The 19,795-nt window shown below is 41.4% G+C and overlaps 1 protein-coding gene across 1 annotated transcript in view; it reads left to right on the forward strand.

Moving 5' to 3' along the window:
• Positions 1-7,792, forward strand: part of ALDH8A1 (aldehyde dehydrogenase 8 family member A1) — a 32,093-nt gene extending 24,301 nt beyond the window's left edge. Inside the window, exon 7 of the mRNA XM_010370754.2 lies at positions 6,296-7,792. Within this exon, the coding sequence (XP_010369056.1) occupies positions 6,296-6,748 (453 nt within the window). The 3' untranslated portion in view covers positions 6,749-7,792. The remainder of the gene's footprint in view (positions 1-6,295) is intronic.
• The last annotated feature ends 12,003 nt before the right edge of the window (positions 7,793-19,795 follow it).

Below are 19,795 nucleotides of genomic sequence, written 5' to 3' on the forward strand. Positions count from 1 at the left end.
GTTTTCTGAAAACATTTGGTTAAATAGGGATCTTTAATACCTCAACAGTATACAAATCTAACTTTTTAAATGCCAATTTAGGAATCTAAAAAATTACATCTAGATTATTATCAAAAATAATTTCAGATTTCTATAGCATTACTACAAGTATACAAGTGAAAAAATTTCTGCAGGTTCATATTTCTCCACTGTCCTTGTGTTTCTCAAGAATCAACTTATTAAAAAGGTACCAAAATATTTCTATTATAACACATTTTAGTTATAGACACCATTCACATTTGGAATGCCTCCCAAATTCTTAAACTTTAGTTTTGTGTTTTGGTGATTCCTAGTAGTTTTCATCACCCATAAAATAAACACAGAATTTAGCGAGTTTAGGTGTCAGAATACTTCAGCATAAAATATCCATATTTTTCCCTAGAGTAAAATATATACCCTGAACATTGTGTCTATGAGTGACTCCACAGAGAAGACCTAGATTACCTTTTCTTCAGTAGGTTTGTGGTTAGAATCTTTCAACCTAAAATAACAACATAGAGAAGGGCTCTCTAAAGAAAATAAAAGCGACTTTCTTTGGGAATTAATGCCAGAAGATTATAAACTGGGATATGCGTGTTTTGATGGATTCCAGGCATAGCTAGGGAGGTAAAGGAAGACGAGGGTTTTTAAAGGTAAAATGAGGAAGGTGACAGAATGTTGTTTTGAAACAATTATCGTTGGCTACAAGAATCAATAATAAGGGTGATTTATTTTTAAATGGGAGCACCAGTCCAAGGTTGAAGGGACAGTTGCTGTATAAACATCCTTGAGGTATTTTTTGGGCAAGGTTGCGGTGGCCTTTGTGCAAGGTTGTGGTTTTGGTAGAGTATCTTGCGATAGTTTTTGTTATCAGGCAAATATATGTGAGGACTCTGTCCGTGGCAGATGGTAGCAGAGGACTCAGTTTGCAAGTTCATGTCCCGGTAGCACAGGCATACATGTGGAGGGACACCCTACTCTGAGTTTCTGAAGATGTGCCCCTCTCTGGCCGGCCCTCCTTCTGCCTCAGCCCAGCTCCCTATTTGGATTTTGTCAAGCAAGTTCTTATCTGAATCCAGACTAAGACATGCAGGGAGAGCTTGGTTTCCCTAGGGCTCACCTTGTTCTGGCCAGCTCCAAGCTGTGCATGCAGGGAATCGGGGGACCTAGAGTACTTTGCTGGGCTTGACCACAATGACTCCCAGGAAGATTATTGTGTCGGAGCTCCTAATATTTTTACAACTAATTTTCATCCTTTGCACCTCCCCAATAACAAATTTGCCTTAATGTAGTGCTTACATCACCCCATCTTATACACCATGTTTTTACCAACCCCATCTTCCCCTAAAGGAAGGAGAAATGGAAAGGCCACTATTTCTCATTTCTCATTCCTCATTATTTCTAGCATCACAGCTGCAGAAGCTGTGGACAAAAACCAAGATTTCTAATAGAGCTAAACCACTTACTATATTCAACATTTTTAAAACTTGAAATATTGGCAAAGCCCTAGACCAGCTTCTCCTGGACATATCTAAGTCCAGAAATGCCATCTTCTATTGAACCAAATTATGCCTGAAAATCAAGCATCTGTTTCACATGTTAGTTGTATTATCTTAATATTATTTCAATTTAGTATACTTAGGTGCCATGGATCACTTTGGAAATGATGAATCTTAGCAGTTACCAATTTTTTCTGACCACATTAAAATAAAAGGCCATAAACTCATATTTATCTTTTAAGCAAAACTTTTGAAAGCCCCAAGATATTTTTACCATTGAACACTTTGTCTCAGTCAATTTTTCTTTTCTTTTCTTTTTCTTTTTTTTTAAATAAATCTTCGTTGGGCATGGTGGCTCATGCCTGTAATCCTAGCACTTTGGGACGCCAAGGCAGGAAGATCACTTGAGCCCAGGAGCAGCCTGGGCAAAATGGTAAAACCCTGTCTCTAAAAATTATACAAAAAAATTTAGCCAGGCATGGTAGTGCATGCCTGTAGTCCCAGCTACTCAGGAGGCTGAGGCAGGAGGATCACCTGAACCCCAGGAGGTCAAGGCTGCAGTGAGATGAAATCACGCCACTGAATTCCAGCCTGGGCGACAGTGAAATGCTGTCTCAAAAAATAAAATAATCCTTCTACTTTGTAATAATTTAAGATTTATAGAATGTTTCAAAGATAAGGCAGCGAATTTTTATGTCCACTCACCCAGTTTTTCCTGTTGTTGACATCTTACAGTCCTAAGGTACATCTGTTCATGCTAAGAAACCAGCATGTTACTATTAACTCAACTGAAGACTTTTCAATCAACTACTTTTGATTTTCTGCTTGATCCTTATAGAAAATAATTTTTCAGCAACTATTCTTATTAAAACTAAGTATAGCTAAATAGTTTGTACTCATCTCAGAAAGCTCCAAAATTCCACTGCTTCAAAGGGGAAAGATTTTGGACATGGTTAAAAAGTTATTCACTGTTAGATCGGGCACAGTGGCTCAGGCCTGTAATCCCAGCACTTTGGGAGGCCAAGGAGGGCGGATCACTTGAGGTTAGGAGTTTGAGACCAGCCTGGCCAACATGGTAAAACCCCGTCTCTACTAAAAATACAAAAATTAGCTGGGCATGGGTGGCTCACACCTGTAGCCCCAGATACTCGGGAGGCTGAGGCAGGAGAATCGCTTGAACCTGGGAGGCAGAGGTTGCAGCGAGCCAAGATCGCACCATTGCACTCCAGCCTGGGCGACAAGAGTGAGACTCTGTCTCAAAAAAAGGAAAAAAAAGAAAGTTATTCACTGTTGAAAACTTGAAAATGGTACTTATTAGCAGCCAAGTTTTTTAAGAGAAAAACAATAAGGATGGTATTTCCATAACCACAGCACATCTAGAACTGCTGGTATATATGTAGCTTGCCTTGTTTTGTCATCCTCTCTGTTCAATCCCTCCCACATAGAGTAGAACTCCTCTCAGCTCTGCCCGCAATGCCTCCTCTGTATAAAGCCTCAGGAGGATCTACCTTCTGCTGGGAAACAGCCTGCTGACCCCATCTTCCTGTGGCTTAGAGGATCAGTGGGCATCTGCCATCCTCACTGCTTCACTCTGAGTGTGTGCACAGATGAAATGAGATATGGGTTTACACTGAGTGAGCCTCCCACCAGCTGGGCTCCTCATGAGGCTTTCAGCTGAGTTCTAGTGAGAAAGCCCTGCTGTCTCTGCCTTTTGGGAGAGAGCTAATAGAAACACCTAGAGAAATGTTAAGTATGGCCTCTTCAGATTGTGACGCTTCAGTTCTGTGTGCCAAACCATCTTTGCTGGAGGAGGCAGCGGATGCCCTCTGCTGATGGTCATCTTTCCTTGTGTTACCCCAGAAAGCTTTGGGGCTGAGTGCCCAGGAAGACCGGGCTGCCATCTGCATGCCAGCACTCTCTGCCCCTACAGTGTGTTTTTGTCTTCTCCAAATCAAATTGGCCATGTGGAGTCTGGAGTTTTCATGTCCGTCCTACCTCTGCGTGATTGCCGCAATAGGTGGCAATGCCGTTGGCAAAAGAATCCAATTAGAATACGTGCAAGTTGTTTTGTAATGGCTGAGGGCTCAAGGACTTATGGAGATACAACATGCTCCTAAATGGAGGTATGATTTCCCAGGGTCCCAGTGACTCCATGGAATGCTTAGTAATCTGCAGGGGATTCTATCCTTGTGGATTGAAGATAAGGCTCCATTTGCCTTTTTGCAGGGTTGCTTTTTGTTTTTCTTTCTACCTCCTGAATCCTTCCCTACTTGACACTCTGGAGGATCTGGCTGTGTACCTGTCTGCCTAAAGATGCGGGCAACTATATAGAGAGAATTCTGCAGGGTTTACAATGAGACTGGAGGCAGCACAGAAAAAGCTGACGGGTGCATCCCCTGCTAGGGCCAAGACTCAGACCTAACCAAGGCCCACTGTTGCAGTTTCCTGTCCCCTTTTATCAGATAAAAAACCTGACCTACAGAATGAGGGGTGTCTCTGAGGTCTCTCTGCTAATAAGTGTCGGGTCAGTCATTTCATTGTCATCACCAACATCATCAGTAACAACAGAGGCTGACAGTCAAAAAGGCTTACTATGTACCAGGCATTATGCTAAATCTTTTGTGTATATTATTTTATTTAATTCTCTCAAGAGCCCTATGAATTAGTGACTGTGGTAATTCTATGTTTCAGATAAGGAAACTGAGGCATAGGACATCTGAAAGCCCTCAGCTAGTAAATGGGTGAACTGGGGTTTGAATACAGCTTGGCTCTCGGAGTTACTCTTCTAACCCCTGTGCTCTGATTTTATGTCTAAAGCTACTGAGTACTAACTATTCTCTCTCCTGAAGAAAAAATTTTATAATAATTTCTTACATTTATAGCATATTACTAGTCATGGTTTCTTCTCCCCTCCCCTCCCCCAGAATTTATTGAAAATCTCTGTTCCCAAGCTGCTAAGGTAGATATCATCTAGTCATACTTTCTTCAGGAAATGAATTCAATTAGTGTGTCACCTTAGATATTAAATGTTTTGATAAGTTCACAATTTGAAGACTGGCACTTCTCTTTATCTTTTATTATTCCAAGAGCTTCTGAGAGATAAATCATGTGATCTCATTCAGACATAATGGTCTAAAGCCAGGTACTCCTTGTGCCGTGCTGAATCACTGATGAAGTCCAGCCACTGCATCCCAGCAGGGCCTCTGGACAGCTGCACCTCAATTCCCCTGTTCACACAGGACACTCACCTTTGGAAACTTTTAATTAATGTGGATGAATTATTTTCAAAAAAAGAAAGAGAGTAGGGATCAAGAGAGGTACAAACTTATTTTATTTTCTACCCACAAACTAGAATAGCGTGTATTCTGGGAAAACTTCGAGATCACTATGGATGTTGGGGGTGGAGGTTAATGGAAGGGAATATAAATCTGTACCAAATGTTCCACTTTTTAAAAAAGTCTTGAGCTGGGTGTGGTGGTTCATTCCTGTAATCCCAACACTTTGGGCGGATCACTTGAGACCAGGAGTTGAAGACCAGCCTGGGCAACATAGCAAGACCCCATCTCTTTAGGAATTTAAACAAAATGAATTAGACATGATGATTTGTGTTTATAGTCTCAGCTACTCGAGAGGCTGAGGTGGGAGGATCTCTTCAGTCCAGGAGTCTTCAAGGCTGCAGCAAGCCATGGTCGTGCCACTGCATTGCAGCCTGGGTGACACAGTGAGACACTGTCTCTAAAAAAAGTCTTTAACTTCATGGCTTATTAATTCTACAGACTTGGAGCAAATTTAATAATAGAATAATATTACCTCTATTTTACATAGAAAATACACATCTAGTTCTACACTGAATATAGTTCTACACTGAATATAGTTCTACACTGAATATAGTTCTACAATGGAGTTCTAATGTAATCCTGGGGCAGAATTCTCAATAGATAAGTAAAAATCCAAAACATTATCGCAAAATTTACCCTGTCTTTCGTGTACTTCTTTACTGCTGTTCTACATTTTTAATTTTTAGTACTACTTTTACTACTTCTCTTTTGTTTATAATACCCCTTGGGGTAGAAAAACATATAATTGTGACTTCAACAATGTTTATTTATATATATAATTATTACGAGTTAACTTGCTACATAATTTATTTCCCATTATAGTTAGCTAAAATAGATTACCTAGGTATATTTTCAGAGTATATTCAGTAATGAGACTAGAAATTAGAAATGATTTGTTCTGGAAGCTCATCTATTAAAGGCCACTCTGGCCTTTAACTAAATCTTACACATCTTTTTCTTCCTATTTTCTGCAATGGACATAGCTCTCAAAAAGGGAGAAAATATTCTTTCGTGTATTTAGCTACAGAATATACATGAGTGTGAATTCTAACTTTACTGTTTATTAGCTCTATGAACCATTTATATTTTTCACACTCAATTATACTATCAGCAAATAGAAGATAATAATAGATTAACAATAGCTAATAATGTTTTGAGGCAATCAACTGAGATTGTATGAAAAGCACTTATCTGAGTTCCTGGCACTTAGACATTAAATAATTACTTCCCTCACTTATGTATGAAAGGTGAATGCCCAAATGATGCTTGGAGCACCTCTGCCCTCCTGCTTAGCAGCTGAGTGATAAGATAATTGACCCTAGATTTCTTAGGAATGACCTTATCCCTCCTTCTGAGCTGATTAGAAAACATTGAATTTTCTGCTGATTTGTGTGAAGCCACATGGTAAGACATTGCTAACTATGATTTTTACCCACGCAGGTCAGAAGTTACGTCAAGAGAGCTCTTGCTGAAGGTGCCCAAATTTGGTGCGGTGAGGGAGTGGATAAGTTGAACCTCCCCACCAGGAACCAGGCAGGCTACTTTATGCTTCCCACGGTGATAACAGACATTAAGGATGAATCCTGCTGCATGACGGAAGAGATATTTGGTCCAGTGACGTGTGTCGTCCCCTTTGATAGTGAAGAGGAGGTGATTGAAAGAGCCAACAACGTTAAGTATGGGCTGGCAGCTACTGTGTGGTCCAGCAATGTGGGACGTGTCCACCGGGTGGCTAAGAAGCTGCAGTCTGGCTTGGTCTGGACCAACTGCTGGCTCATCAGGGAGCTGAACCTTCCTTTTGGGGGGATGAAGAGTTCTGGAATAGGTAGAGAAGGAGCCAAGGACTCTTACGACTTCTTCACTGAGATCAAAACCATCACCGTTAAACACTGATCTTTGCTAATGGTGGAGCCACTATGGCCAATGCCTGGCTGCTGGGATCAGTTGTTCAACGCGTTGGATGAAAATCATGGCATGAATTCCAGCTATGCCTTGACTTGGCAGAAGGTTATCTCTAGTTTATCCTCAGTTCTTAGTAATTTTACCCACTAGTGAAGAGGTACTGTCTATTTTCAATGTGGACTCAGAAGAAAAGACTTCTAAGTAGGAAGACAGAACAATGATGCCAAACAGTTGTCAAGCTCCTCCCAGGTTATGTTTTTATAGTGTTTCTTTCATCATCTTCATTGAACTCTTCGGAATCTCCAGATAATCAGATTATTTCATTTGCAAGTATATGGTAAATTAAAAAAAAATCTACAATCAGGCACAGTGCCTCATGCCTGTAATCCCAGCACTTTGGGAGGCCAAGGCGGGCGGATCACTTGAGTTCAGGAGTTTGAGATCAGCCTAGGCAACATGGTGAAATCCTGTCTTTACCAAAAATTTAAAAATTAGCTGGGTGTGGTGCCCTCTGCCTATAGCCCCAGGTACTTGGGAGTCTGAGGTGGGAGGATCACTTGAGCCCGGGCTGTTGAGGCTGCAGTGAGCCATGATCATGCCACTGCATTTCAGCCTGTGGGACAGAGTGAGACCTTGTCTTTAAAAAAAAAAATGCTACAAACCCAAAAAGAAACAAATAGCCATAATTTGCCATCTTTGGAGAGATTATGGAGATGTTCTCCTTGTCTATTAGCCACTAGTATGGCTAATTGATCTTTGATTGTACCTCATTATGTAAGGAGGCAGTGGATGTCTTTGGAATTTGTTAGGCGAAGCTTATGTGGTAAGCTCTACTAAATGTATCTCTACAAGGGCATGAAGAAAAACAAAATAACTACCACTTTTGGAGGAAACTTGGAACAAGAAGAGGACATAGTTTGATCTATTCCTATGGTCAAGTCCAATCAATTCCATTTCTTAGTGTATGCATCTAGTGAGGCTTACAACTTACTAACCCCAAAAGAAGCAATAAATGTTAAGCAATTTTAGTAACCAGTATGGCATGTATCTTATTTTTGAATGCGTTCCTCCTTATCCCCATCTTCTTAGGAATATGGACATTTTACTAAGTAATAAAGATTTCAAATTCTTTTTTTCTTTTTTGGATCCCCAAATGATCACAGGAGAAAACTGAGGTTTATAGAGGTCGAGCAACATAACCAGGGTCACACACATGGTATGGGTAGAGGTACGGTTTGAACCCAGGACTTTCAGGCTCCAAAACCCATGATCTCTCATCCGCTTCCACTTGCCTTCGCTGGTGCTCAGGAAGCAGTGGAGTACCTGTGGTTCCTGGCACACATGGTGTTACATCTCCCCTCCAAGTTTCCTTCTTGTTTTGCCTCCCCCATCCTCTCTCCTACCCACCTCCATTTCAAGACCCTTCCTCAGTAGTCATGCTACTCAGGAACACCTCTAGCATGGGCCTTCCTGCACTGATGGGAGTGATCTGTTTGCATGTCTGTCTCCGTAACTGGACAGGAGTGTCGAAGGCCAAGCCTGCTGGTACTGCACTCTGAAGAGTCTCAATTCATAGCATAGTGCCTGGCATACAGAAGGTGCTCAAAGCAAGTTCTGGGAAGGGAACAAAGTCTTCCTGGTGCTCTGGGGTATCTGTTCCATGGTTTGTGTGTGTGTGGTTGAGGGTGATGAGAGGGGAAGACTAAGCTTTATAATTTTGCTTAGGATTTCAGATAGATTGGCTTACTTGCAAATGCTGAGAAATAAAAGCCAGCCCCTTTCAGATCAAGTGATGGTGTTGGATTATACCTGACTCTAGATTTTACCTTCCCTCTTCCTTTCCTTGCCTCTTCCCTTCCTCAGCTGAGTCCCCTTGACCTTAATCACTTTAGTGAAGAACCAATTTGAACATCAGCAGGAGGAATTTCAGCAACTCTAGTCTCTAGGAATCTGCATCTTCACTCTTGTAAATGGGCTGGCTGAAGCTCATCCTTATTCCTGAGACCCAAACCATATCTTCATTCCAAATTCTAGCAACTGACTCCTTGCTCCCTGTGCCTGGACAGCCACCTTCCACCGGCTTGTCTTGGTCCAGGAAACTGTTCTCTCCAGGGCTCAGAGTCAGCCCTGCTCTTGTTGGTTCCTGTCTTGGCCCTGGGTCCTGCCTGCGGAGGGGCCTGCTTCTGGCTGACAGACACCCTGGATGCCATTTCCCTACTTCTGGGTCTTTTGGATCTCTAAAACTCCTCCTGAGCTCACAAGGCAGCCTCATTAATGCCTATTTGAGCAAATGCTTTTCCTCCAACCAACACTATTCCGTCAGTTGTTATAACACTGTCTGAGTCTTAGCAGTCGAGCTAGAACTTCCCTAGTGTTGTTCCAGCCCCTACAGATCTGAGACTGAACTCCTCCCAGGCCATCCATGCGGTCTCAGGTCCCCACAGCAGCGGAGGCACCACTCCATTCTGTGCCTACACTGCAGCAGAGTCCCACAGGACTGGTGTATCCTGGCTTGGGGCTTCCACACCCCTGCTGTACTGTGCTCAGAACTGACGATAGACAGAATTGGGGTGAGGGTGTCCACAAGGGTTTTATTTTTAAGTCAGTTGATGGGCGCATAAGTGCTCACTATATTATTTCATAAGTCAGAATTATTTATATACCAAAAAAGGAAAGTGGATCATATTGAAGGGACAGCCAGGAACAGGCTGAGAGGAGAAGTTAAGAGAGACTCCTCCTGACAGAGCCCAGAGGTCCTAAGCTTGAGGCTCAGGAATGGACAGCAGCTGAGGAGCAGTGCTTCTTAGACTTGGAAGTGCTCCTGAATCACCAGGGATTCTGTACAGAGTTGGATTCAGTAGTTCTGTGGTGGGACCTGAGATTGCACTTGGAGTGTCAAGGAATTAGAAGACACTGATTAGAAGACAGGTGCCTCCTCTCCTCTTCCTAGGTTTCGAGAGAAGCTGGCTACATTTGCTCCCTGCTGGAGACACTAGAGTAGAAGAACTTCCCAGGAATGCCTCTAATGGGGCTCCAGGCACAAAGCCTGAGATAGCTCAGGACCTTCCATGCAACACTGGGGAGGAGGAAGGGAGAGGCAGCCCCGTCTCAGAGTGACATGCACTGCAAAATGTCACCACCCAAGGCAAAGTCCTCCTCACTGGTAGTTAATGAGGATGCAAGATAAACTCTCCACACTTCTTAAAAAGAAGCTTCTTTGCTTCAGAAAATGGGGATTTAGTCCCCCATTCAGCAATGGGTCTTATGGGTAAACTGTTTTTCCAAATTTCAAAAAATAACTTTGTCAATTACCCATGCCAATCAACAATATCTTTTTTTTTTTTTTTTTTTGTCGTTGTTTTTCTTTGAGTCAGACTCTCGCTCTGTCACCCAGGCTGGAGTGCAGTGGCACGATCTCGGCTCACTGCAACCTCCATCTCCTGGGTTAAAGCCATTCTTGAGCCTCAGCCTCTTGAGTATCTGGGATTACAGGCACCCGCCACCACATCTGGCTAATTATTGTATTTTTAGTAGAGACAGGGTTTCACCGTGTTGGCCAGGCTGATCTCAAACTCCTGACCTCAAATGATCCATCTGCCTTGGCCTCCCAAAGTGTTGGGATTACAGGCATGAGCCACTGAGCCCAGCCAACAATATCATTTTTATTTAAAAATTACTGGCCAGGCACAGTGGCTCATGCCTGTAATCCCAGCAGTTTGGGAGACAGAGGTGGGTGGATCACCTGAGGTCAGGAGTTCAAGACCAATCTGGCCAACATGGTGAAACCCCATCTCTACTAAAAATACAAAAAATTAACCATACGTGGTGGCACACACCTGTAATTCCAGCTACTTGGGAGGCTGAGGCAGAAGAATTGCTTGAACCTGGGAGGTGGAGGCAGCAGTGAGTGGAGATTGCACCACTGCACTCCAGCCTGGGAAATAGAGCGAGATTCTGTCTCAGAACAGAACAAAACAAAACAAAACAAAAAATACCCAACAGCAAAAAAATTACCAAGCAACCAAGAATTATCAAATTTTTCAGAGACACTAAAAAGTTGAATGAGTCCCCTCAGAAAGATGTGAGGGGATAGCGCATTTATAGATAAGAACAGGCTTCTATGAAAAAGGAGCAAGCAAACAACGTGAAAGGGGTCTTGAGAAATTAAACAATTGATTCTCCAAATACATTTTAAAAATTTATAGAATTGAATCATTAATAGGGCTGAAAACAAATTAGTAGTCTGGAAGATAAAGTTGAGAAGATAGCTCAGGATGTAGAGAATGACAGAAAAGGAAAAATCTAAGAGAGTTGGTGAGATGCAGGATAGTTCTAGAGAGCTATTAATATGTAACTAATTCAAAATGTAAAAACAAAGGCAAAAATATGGAACCAGCCTAAATGCCCATCAACCAACAAGTGGATAAAGAAAATGTGGTATATGTGTGTGTGTGTGTGTATATACATATTTTATATGTATATATACACATACACCATGGAATACTACTCAGCCATAAAAAGGAATGGAATAACAGCATTCACAGCAACCTGGATGGAGTTGGAGACCATTACTCTAAGAGAAGTAACTCAGAAATGGAAAACCAAACATCCTATGTTCTCACTTCTAAGTGATAGCTAAGCTAAGGCATAAGAATGATATAATGGACTCTGAGTTTCCCGATGGGCAGGGTGGGAGGGGCGTGAGGGGTGAAAGACATTGGGTACAGTGTCCACTGCTCAGGTGCTGGATGCACCAAAATATCAGAAATCAGCACTAAGTCACATATCCATGTAACCAAACACCACCTGTTCCCCAAAAGATATTGAAAAAAAAAAGAAGACAAACGGGGGGAAAATAACCAAATAAATAGAAAAATAAAATTTGTCTGAACTAGAGAAACTCTTTTTAGATGGAAAATACCATGTTTCAAGAAATACTCGGTGGAAAATTTTAAATTTCTAGTGTAGGCTGAGTGCAGTGTCTCACACCTGTAATCCCAGCACTTTGGGAGGCCGAGGTGGGAGGATATCTTAAGGTAAGAAATTTGAGACCAGCCTAGCCAATGTAGCGAGACCCTGTCTCAAAATATTAAAACTAAAATAAAAAAATCCTAGTGTAAGGCTTACAGAGTGAATCAACAGGATACCTACCCAAAAAAAGCACATAAGATTGTCATCACTCTTTTCATTAGTAACATTGATGCTAAAAGTAACAGAGGAGGAAAACTTCAAAGTTCTCAAGGAAAATTATTTTAAACCTAAATTTATATGCAGCCAAACTCTTATTTGCAAATGAAGGTACAATAAGATATTTAATGACTCGAAAAGTTTCTCCCTATTTATCCTTTCTGGTATGACTTGGGGATGTAATGCAGCAAAAGGAAGCAGAATTCAACAGAACAGAAGAACTGCCTGAAGAATGAAATGAAAATAAATTTTAAGTTGTTAGATATTAAAAAGAGTCCTAGAAAGCTATTGGCTCAAGTTAGGACAGGGAAGACAGGACGTGGTGATTGAAGAACATCTTTAAAAAGAATGTGGATTTTAAAATACGGTTTAATAATCTGGAAGATCTTAGATATATGAAAAAGCTAAAGGGGAACAGAAATATGCCACCCCAAAATACGCTACTTTGGCACATTGATTGTTTTGAGCTGAGGGTAGTTAAGAAAAAGCAGCCACAGGAAAAGCTATTTTCCCCCTATTTGCTTAAAAGGAGAGCATAACATTCCCTTATGATAGTGTTCTCTCCTGTACCAGGACAGAAAGAATAACCTTTATTTCTGGAGATGGAGATGGTGCTGAGATGTCTGCATAAACAAACCTTACAAAATGACATTTACCTTAATTGGTTTTTTCCTCCAGATATTTACCTTTCTACAATCTACTGGCTCTAAAAGCCCAAACCCCCTCTTCTTTGTTACTCATTTCTCAACAATTTACCACTTTTTGTTGAAATGGTACTTAAGGCCCCAAGACTAGCCACTTATTTGGGTTTTTATTTCTTTTCTATGGGGCTTCCATACACATAAAATGTAAAATAAAATTTGTATGCCTTTTCCCCCTGTCAATCTGACGTTTGCCAGTTTAATTCACAAGGCCCAACTGAAGAGGGTAGAGGAAAAGTTTTCCTCTCCTACAGAAATAAGATAAAAAACATGTTCGTCTACTTTGTGTTTGTCAAGCATGGATCAAATTCAAAACTTTACATTTGCCATGATTCTAGAACTAGCACAGGAATAATTTTTTTTTAAAAAAAGGAGGAAAAGACGGCTTCAGAGTTTTTAGGAGCTAAAATTAGAGGTTGTGGATGACATGATTAAGTACTGGCCCCAGGGACTTTTCTGGCCAGGATGTTATCTCCTCATTAAATGGTCAGATCATCCTACTAGAAGGCTTCATTTTATAAGAGAAGAATTCATTACTTTAATAAGTTTGATCCAAAACACTTGAGTCAGTAAATTCCTACGAAGTATTACTCCATACTCCCAAGTTGACTTTTTTCTTGTTAGATTGATTTATTAGTACCTACTCTCCCTCCTAAGTTTTCAACTACAAAGTATTATTTTCTCTTTCAAAGCCCAAGCACATACTTCGGAGAACATTATAGAAATGCTGTGATTCACTCTATGAGTTATAACCACAGTCTCTCAATCACGTGATGGAGAGTAGCGCCCTGGAGAGGGCTATTCAAGGGGTAATGAACTTTCTAAATACGATTCACTTGAGCAGTAGGCTGGGCCAGGGCATTCCTGTCGTGGTGGCGGTCGGAGGGCTCTGGCTCCATTCTTCACTCTTTGGGCCATAGTCCTTGCCAAGCAATAGGCACCTGTTAGCAGATTTTGCACTGTCTGATGAGCCAGGGCACTTGGCTTCCATATTCTCACTTATGGGATGTGTGGGTGCTACTCAGAAATCAATAAAGACTAGAATAGCAATTATAATTTGGTTTCTGCCTCATTGTAAACTAGTGTGTCATTTCTCCAGGAAACAGGACAATTACTATAGTGATTTTGATTTGTATTACATTCAGTGCAGCAGATTTTTGTGGAGTCTCTATGCTGTCCATGTAATTGATCTTGAATCTATAGGGATAAAATAAATCCTGGCATACATCTAATATGAAAAATAATCTCTGCCTTCAAGGAGTTTGCACTCTATGAAGAATGGAAGAGTGTTGGAATGCATTTTCAGAGCACTGCATATGAAGCATAGAGATAATGCTTATGTATATTTAAAACTATATAAATAATAGAAAAAAGAAAAATAAAAAATGGGACTGGGATGCCTTAAGATTCTTCAGAACGCAGAAATGAAACGTTGCTTTCTGGATGGCTAACCTCTAAGGCAATCAAAATAGAATATAAATAGCTATCTATTGCTGCCAAGGCTTAAATCATTTTTCCAAATTGTGTTTGCCAAGACAAAAGGAGGTATTTTCTATGGCACAGGAGAGGTGAATGAGAGGATGAGTGGGTTGAATAGTCCTGAGTAATTATTGCATTTATTTAGGTTTCTGCAGCTATCTATCAGGGCCTGGGCTTATGACAGCAAATGATAATGAACAGTCAAAAGGCAGAAATAGCAACATTCACCCTATCATGCCACAGGAACATTATATTCTTTTTATACACAATACAGTGCAAAGGTTCAGGGAGAGCAAGAAGTCTGACCTGAAGCCATTTTTCCCCTACTCATCATTTTTGACAGTTACAAGAAATTCAGAGAAGGGATTTTCTTGTCTAATTATTTCTAACCTTAAAGTTCAGGGAGTCAATCTTTCTCGAGATTAGGATGCACTGAATACATCCTGAGGAAAGGGTGCAGTACATGTTCTGCGAATACTGTCCAGGAGCTGTGAACTCTCTCCCTTTATTTAGGATATCAGAGGGAGGGGCGGGAGAGGGGAGGAGAGTTCAGTCATCTCAGCTTGAGGCAAGCGCTCGGTAAGCACTTTGGTATCGCTTCCATGGGGCACCGTATCACTTCCATCCCAATGACTGAACTCAACCTGAATGCAGACCACTAACTGTCTGATGATTAGTCCAAGGCCTAAGCCTCAGAACCCCAGGAGTTACTAGAGAGAAACCCTCAGAGCTGCTTTCTGGTGGATTATTAGTAGGAAAATGCATTTCCCCTAAAATACCTAAAATCAATGCAAAGAGACCTCAGAAGTATGTATTTTGCTGAACTTGAAACATCAGAGAAATTGTTCAAAAATCCCCTGAAGAGATAAATATGCTGATATTCAAATTTTTACCTATCTTGATGATTCTCACATGCTTTGATTTCTCAAGGATGTTGCATGAAAATCAGATTTCCTCTATTAGAAATTCATGAGCGCCTGCTGCTTACTTCCCAGTGGCAGTCCTTGGGACCTGATATGTAGGCACTTTCAAAAGATGCTTCCGGAGAGCATTTTATGCTCTGTGCAGGAACCTGCTCCCGCAGGCAATTGGCATCTCTAGTCACAGACCCTGAGGCTCTGGGGCTGTCACATAAATTGTGTAGAATCAGAGGCTGCTCCCCACACAGCAGCTCAACCACCCCAGATAGCCCCACTCCACCTTCAGTCCCGCAGGGAAGGGGTTTCCACCCTCTCCTGCCATTCCCTGTGTTTGAGCTTGAAATATTAAAACAGAGTACTTGTTTCACATGTAACTCAATGCCAACAGCTATAATTAAGAACACATAGAGGCCAGTTGCTTATTATATGTAGGCAGGAGCTCCAAAATACTTAATCAGAAATTGCAATTAGTTGTCATTGTCCTCAGAATACCTCTACTTCTTTGATGCTTGTCTATTTCTATAGGTTTTGTATATTCTGTATTCTAGTTCTGTTTAGGAGTTGTTTGCTGTAAGATCCTTGGTGAGCCAATAAGCTTCTCCGTGCCTCAGTTGTCCATCTGGCACTGGGGAGAGAGCTACACATGGTGATTTCAACATCCCTGGCAATTAACATTGTTATGATTCAGTGACTCCATGAATCCTTAATATTCCAGGAGTATTTTTCAAGGCTTTGTTGGAAATTGTTGAGTCACACTGGAATGAACTGCCATTATGAGATGAGGTTGGAATGTTCTGATCGCTCCAAGGGTAAGATTGGACTGAGGAATGTGGAGGAGGGCTGTGATGAGGTGTGGGATGGGAAAGTCATCATCAGATGCGTGGAGCTGGCATATCCTAGGCCAATAGACAAGATTAGGCAGATTCCCAGCACCTGATGAATGGCCAGCTACAATCAGAATTACGATTCTTCCCCGAAGAGCGGCCTATGATTTGTTTGGCAGAAGACTCAGAATCGTGATGATGATGATTTGCACCGGCCTTTAGGTGAGTCAGCACTGACACGAGGCACCGACAAGCTTGGCAGCAGAGACTGACAGTGACTGTTCTGGACTGTTACATGCATTTCAGAAGGTTTGCTGTAGATACCCAGGACCAAAATATCTTCCCCACACTACAACCCGAAACCCTCATGAACAAAGCCTGAAGTGAGAGGCTTGGCCCTGGGACATATCAGGGGTGAATCTACCCTATATTAATGGAGTTATAGTCAGCTGTGGGCAGCCCCAAGCAAATAATACTGGAAATTCCCAGAAGATAAGCAGATCTGAAGCAAGGACCAAGGGCTTTGAATCTTTCTTTCTCTCTCTTCCTTTCTTTCTTTCTCTTTCTTTCTTTCTTTCTTTCTTTCTTTCTTTCTTTCTTTCTTTCTTTCTTTCTTTCTTTCTTTCTTTCTTTCTTTCTTTCTTTCTTTCTTTCTTTCTTTCTTTCTTCCTTCCTTCCTTCCTTCCTTCCTTCCCTCCCTCCCTCCCTCCCTCCCTCCCTCCCTCCCTCCCTCCTTCCTTCTTTCTTTCTGTTTTAAAGATGGAGTTTTGCTCTTGTCACCCAGGCTTGAGTGCGATCTCAGCTCACTGCAACCACCACCTCCCGGGTTCAAGCAATTCTCCTGCCTCAGCCTCTCAAGTAGCTGGGATTACAGGCATGCACCACCACAACTGGATAATTTTTGTATTTTTGGTAGAAACGAAGTTTCACCACTTTGGCCAGGCTGGTCTCGAACTCCTGACTTCAGGTGATCTGCCCGCCTCGGCCTCCCAAAGTGCTGGGATTGCAGGTGTGAGCACTGCACCTGGCCAAAATTGTCTTTCAAAAGTCTGAGCTCAGTGGCTTATGGGAATATCTAACATGGATGGCCTGAAGGCAGGTGGAGCATCCTAGACCAGGCCCTGGCACAGGGGGTAGTGCAGTGGGAAGTTGGTATCCAGGAGATCTGCCTCTCCAGGTCTTCCTGCTGAGCAGCCAGCAGCACTTGGGGCACTAGAGCACAATGTCCTCCTTTGATCTCATCTGGATCAGGCTTTCCAGGTTGTCTCTGGGGAAGGTGTTCTCTCCAGGGTCCCTGGGTGTGTCATGACACCAGATAATCTCAGATTCCTTAAAGCAGCTGGGGATAAGAGGGCTAGAGACTTGGGATACCCTTGGAGAACATGGAGCTCAACCTTCCCAGTTCCTACTCCCAAAGCAGCAACAGGAGTTTGTAAATACATACATTATTATTTATAAAAAGGCTGATTGTGACATGTAAAAAAATAAAAACAAAAATAATCTTAAGAGTGCCTAATGATGCAAATGAAAGTAAAAGTATTTCTCTCTGTGTTGAGCTAAACACTCCCCTCTCCATCCTTAATTGTTCTTCCCAGAATTTAACCATTTAGAAATAGCTCTGGATTTAGGTCTTCTATGTCTTCTACACAACAGAACTAACCCATATGTGGCTGCACATTTCTGGCCACATCAACTTCAAATAATACACAGTTTTTCAGTTTCCTACAATGAAAGGTGTGAAATTCAGTACATGTACCCTACCTCGTCCCATCTGCAACTCCCCTTCCAATTTTTATTAGTTACATTAATATTTTAAGACATTTGGCCAGGCGTGGTGGCTCATACCTGTAATCCCAGCACTTTGGGAGGCCGAGACGGGTGGATCACCTGAGGTCAGGAGTTTGAGACCAACCTGGCCAACGCGGTGAAACCCCGTCTCTACTAAAAATACAAAAATTAGCTGAGCATAGTCCCAGTTACTTGGGAGGTTGGGACAGGAGAATCGCTTGAATAGGAGGCAGAGGTTGTAGTGAGCACCATAGCATTCCAGCCTCGGCGACAGAGTGAGACTCCATCTCAAAAAATATATATACATACATTTTTATTTGTATGTAAAAATATATTTTTTATTTGTATATAAATATATTTTATATAAAAAATGTTTATATATATTTTGTTTATAAAAATATATTTATATAAAAATATATTATATATAAATATATAATATATTTATATAAAAATATATTATATATAAATATATAATATATTTATATTTAATAAACATATAGTTTTATATTTATATATAAATATATATTAAGATATTTAATGGTTCCATGGATAACTTTAATATGTATAAATTTTAATCTGTTGATTTATCGAGTTTTGACATTATCTACCTTCTCCTTATTCTGTAAGATGAGGAAAGTAGATGGTAACCACCATCCCAGGCCTCCATCCTTTCCCTTCTAAACTCGCCCGCTGATTAATTTCATTATCTAGGCTAGTAACTTCTGCACTCTATTCTGTAATTTTAAGTTAGCTTTTTGTACTTTGTCCACAGCTTGACTTTAAATAAAGAAGGATAAAAACCAATAAGAGAAATTCATAATATTAAGATAATATACAGGCTGGGCGCAGTGACTCATGCTTGTACTCCCAGCACTTTGGGAGACCGAGGTGGGAATATTGCTTGAGGCCAGTTCAAGACCATTCTGGGCAACATGATGAGACCTCATCTCTACAAAAACTAAACAAAATTAGCCGGGTGTGGTGACGTGCACCTGTAGTCCCAGCTCCTCGGGAGGCTGAGGTGGGAGAATTGCTAGAGCCCAGGAGGTTGAGGCTGCAGTGAGCCATGATGGTGCCACTGCACTCCAGCCTGGGTGACAAAGTAAGACCCTGTCTCAAACAAAATATAATATAAATATTAATTGCAGAATCAAATAGTATGTACGGTCCATAAAGATGGAAAGACCATTTTATGTTGCCAAAAATATCCACCCAAAAAGGTGAAAAAATGGATTCCTTTTACTTTTACCCTTCTATTTATCCAAGTCATATCACATTTCAGTTTGCTCTTCTTATCATAACTTCTGAATAGCTTTTCCTTTCTGTTTCCTTAAATGGATAGAATAGACATATAGGGAAGGTAGGGGAAAAAACTTTCCTCTATCCTGGTAGGTTTTGTGTCTGGGACCTGCAGATTAGACTGACAAAAGACAGATTAACAGAAAACAAAACACATATAGGCCGGATGCCACGGCTTATGCCTGTAATCCCAGCACTTTGGGAGGCCAAGGCGGGTGGATCACTTGAGGCCAGAAGTTTGAGACCAGCCTGACCAACAGAATAAAACCCCATATCTACTAAAAACACAAAAGTTAGCCAGGCATGGTAGCGCATGGCTGTAATCCCAGCTACTCAGGAGGCTGAGGCATGAGAATTGCTTGAGTCTGGGGGTGGATGTTGCAGTGAGCTGAGATGGTACCACTGCACTCCAGCCTGGACCACAGAGCAAGACTCTGTCTCAAAAAAAAAAAAAAAAAAAAAAAAAAAACCATACAATTTTATTTAATATTTACATGCACAAAAGTCTTCGTAGAAAAGAAGATCCAAAGAAATGGTTAAATTTGGGGGGCTTTATACAATCTTAAAAACAGGTAATAAATCATGGAGAAGTGATAAGAGGAGGAGTGTGGGTGTCTAGGGATGGTAAGTTTGCTTACCAAAGTTAAGGAGGTAGGGGCTGGTCATTTTAGGAACATTAAACTCTCTCTGTGGAACCAGGTAGAGGGCCTACAGGAATAAGTGTCTGTCATGGTGTGTGCTCGTGTGGGCACCTACTCTGGGTGTGGGGATTTGGGAAGCCTCCTTACCTTCCCTCATTTTACATTACTTCCTCTCCTCCTCTTCCATTTTCTTCTCCTC

Source organism: Rhinopithecus roxellana, chromosome 4 (assembly GCF_007565055.1).
Source record: "Rhinopithecus roxellana isolate Shanxi Qingling chromosome 4, ASM756505v1, whole genome shotgun sequence".
Classification (NCBI taxonomy): Eukaryota; Metazoa; Chordata; class Mammalia; order Primates; family Cercopithecidae; genus Rhinopithecus; species Rhinopithecus roxellana.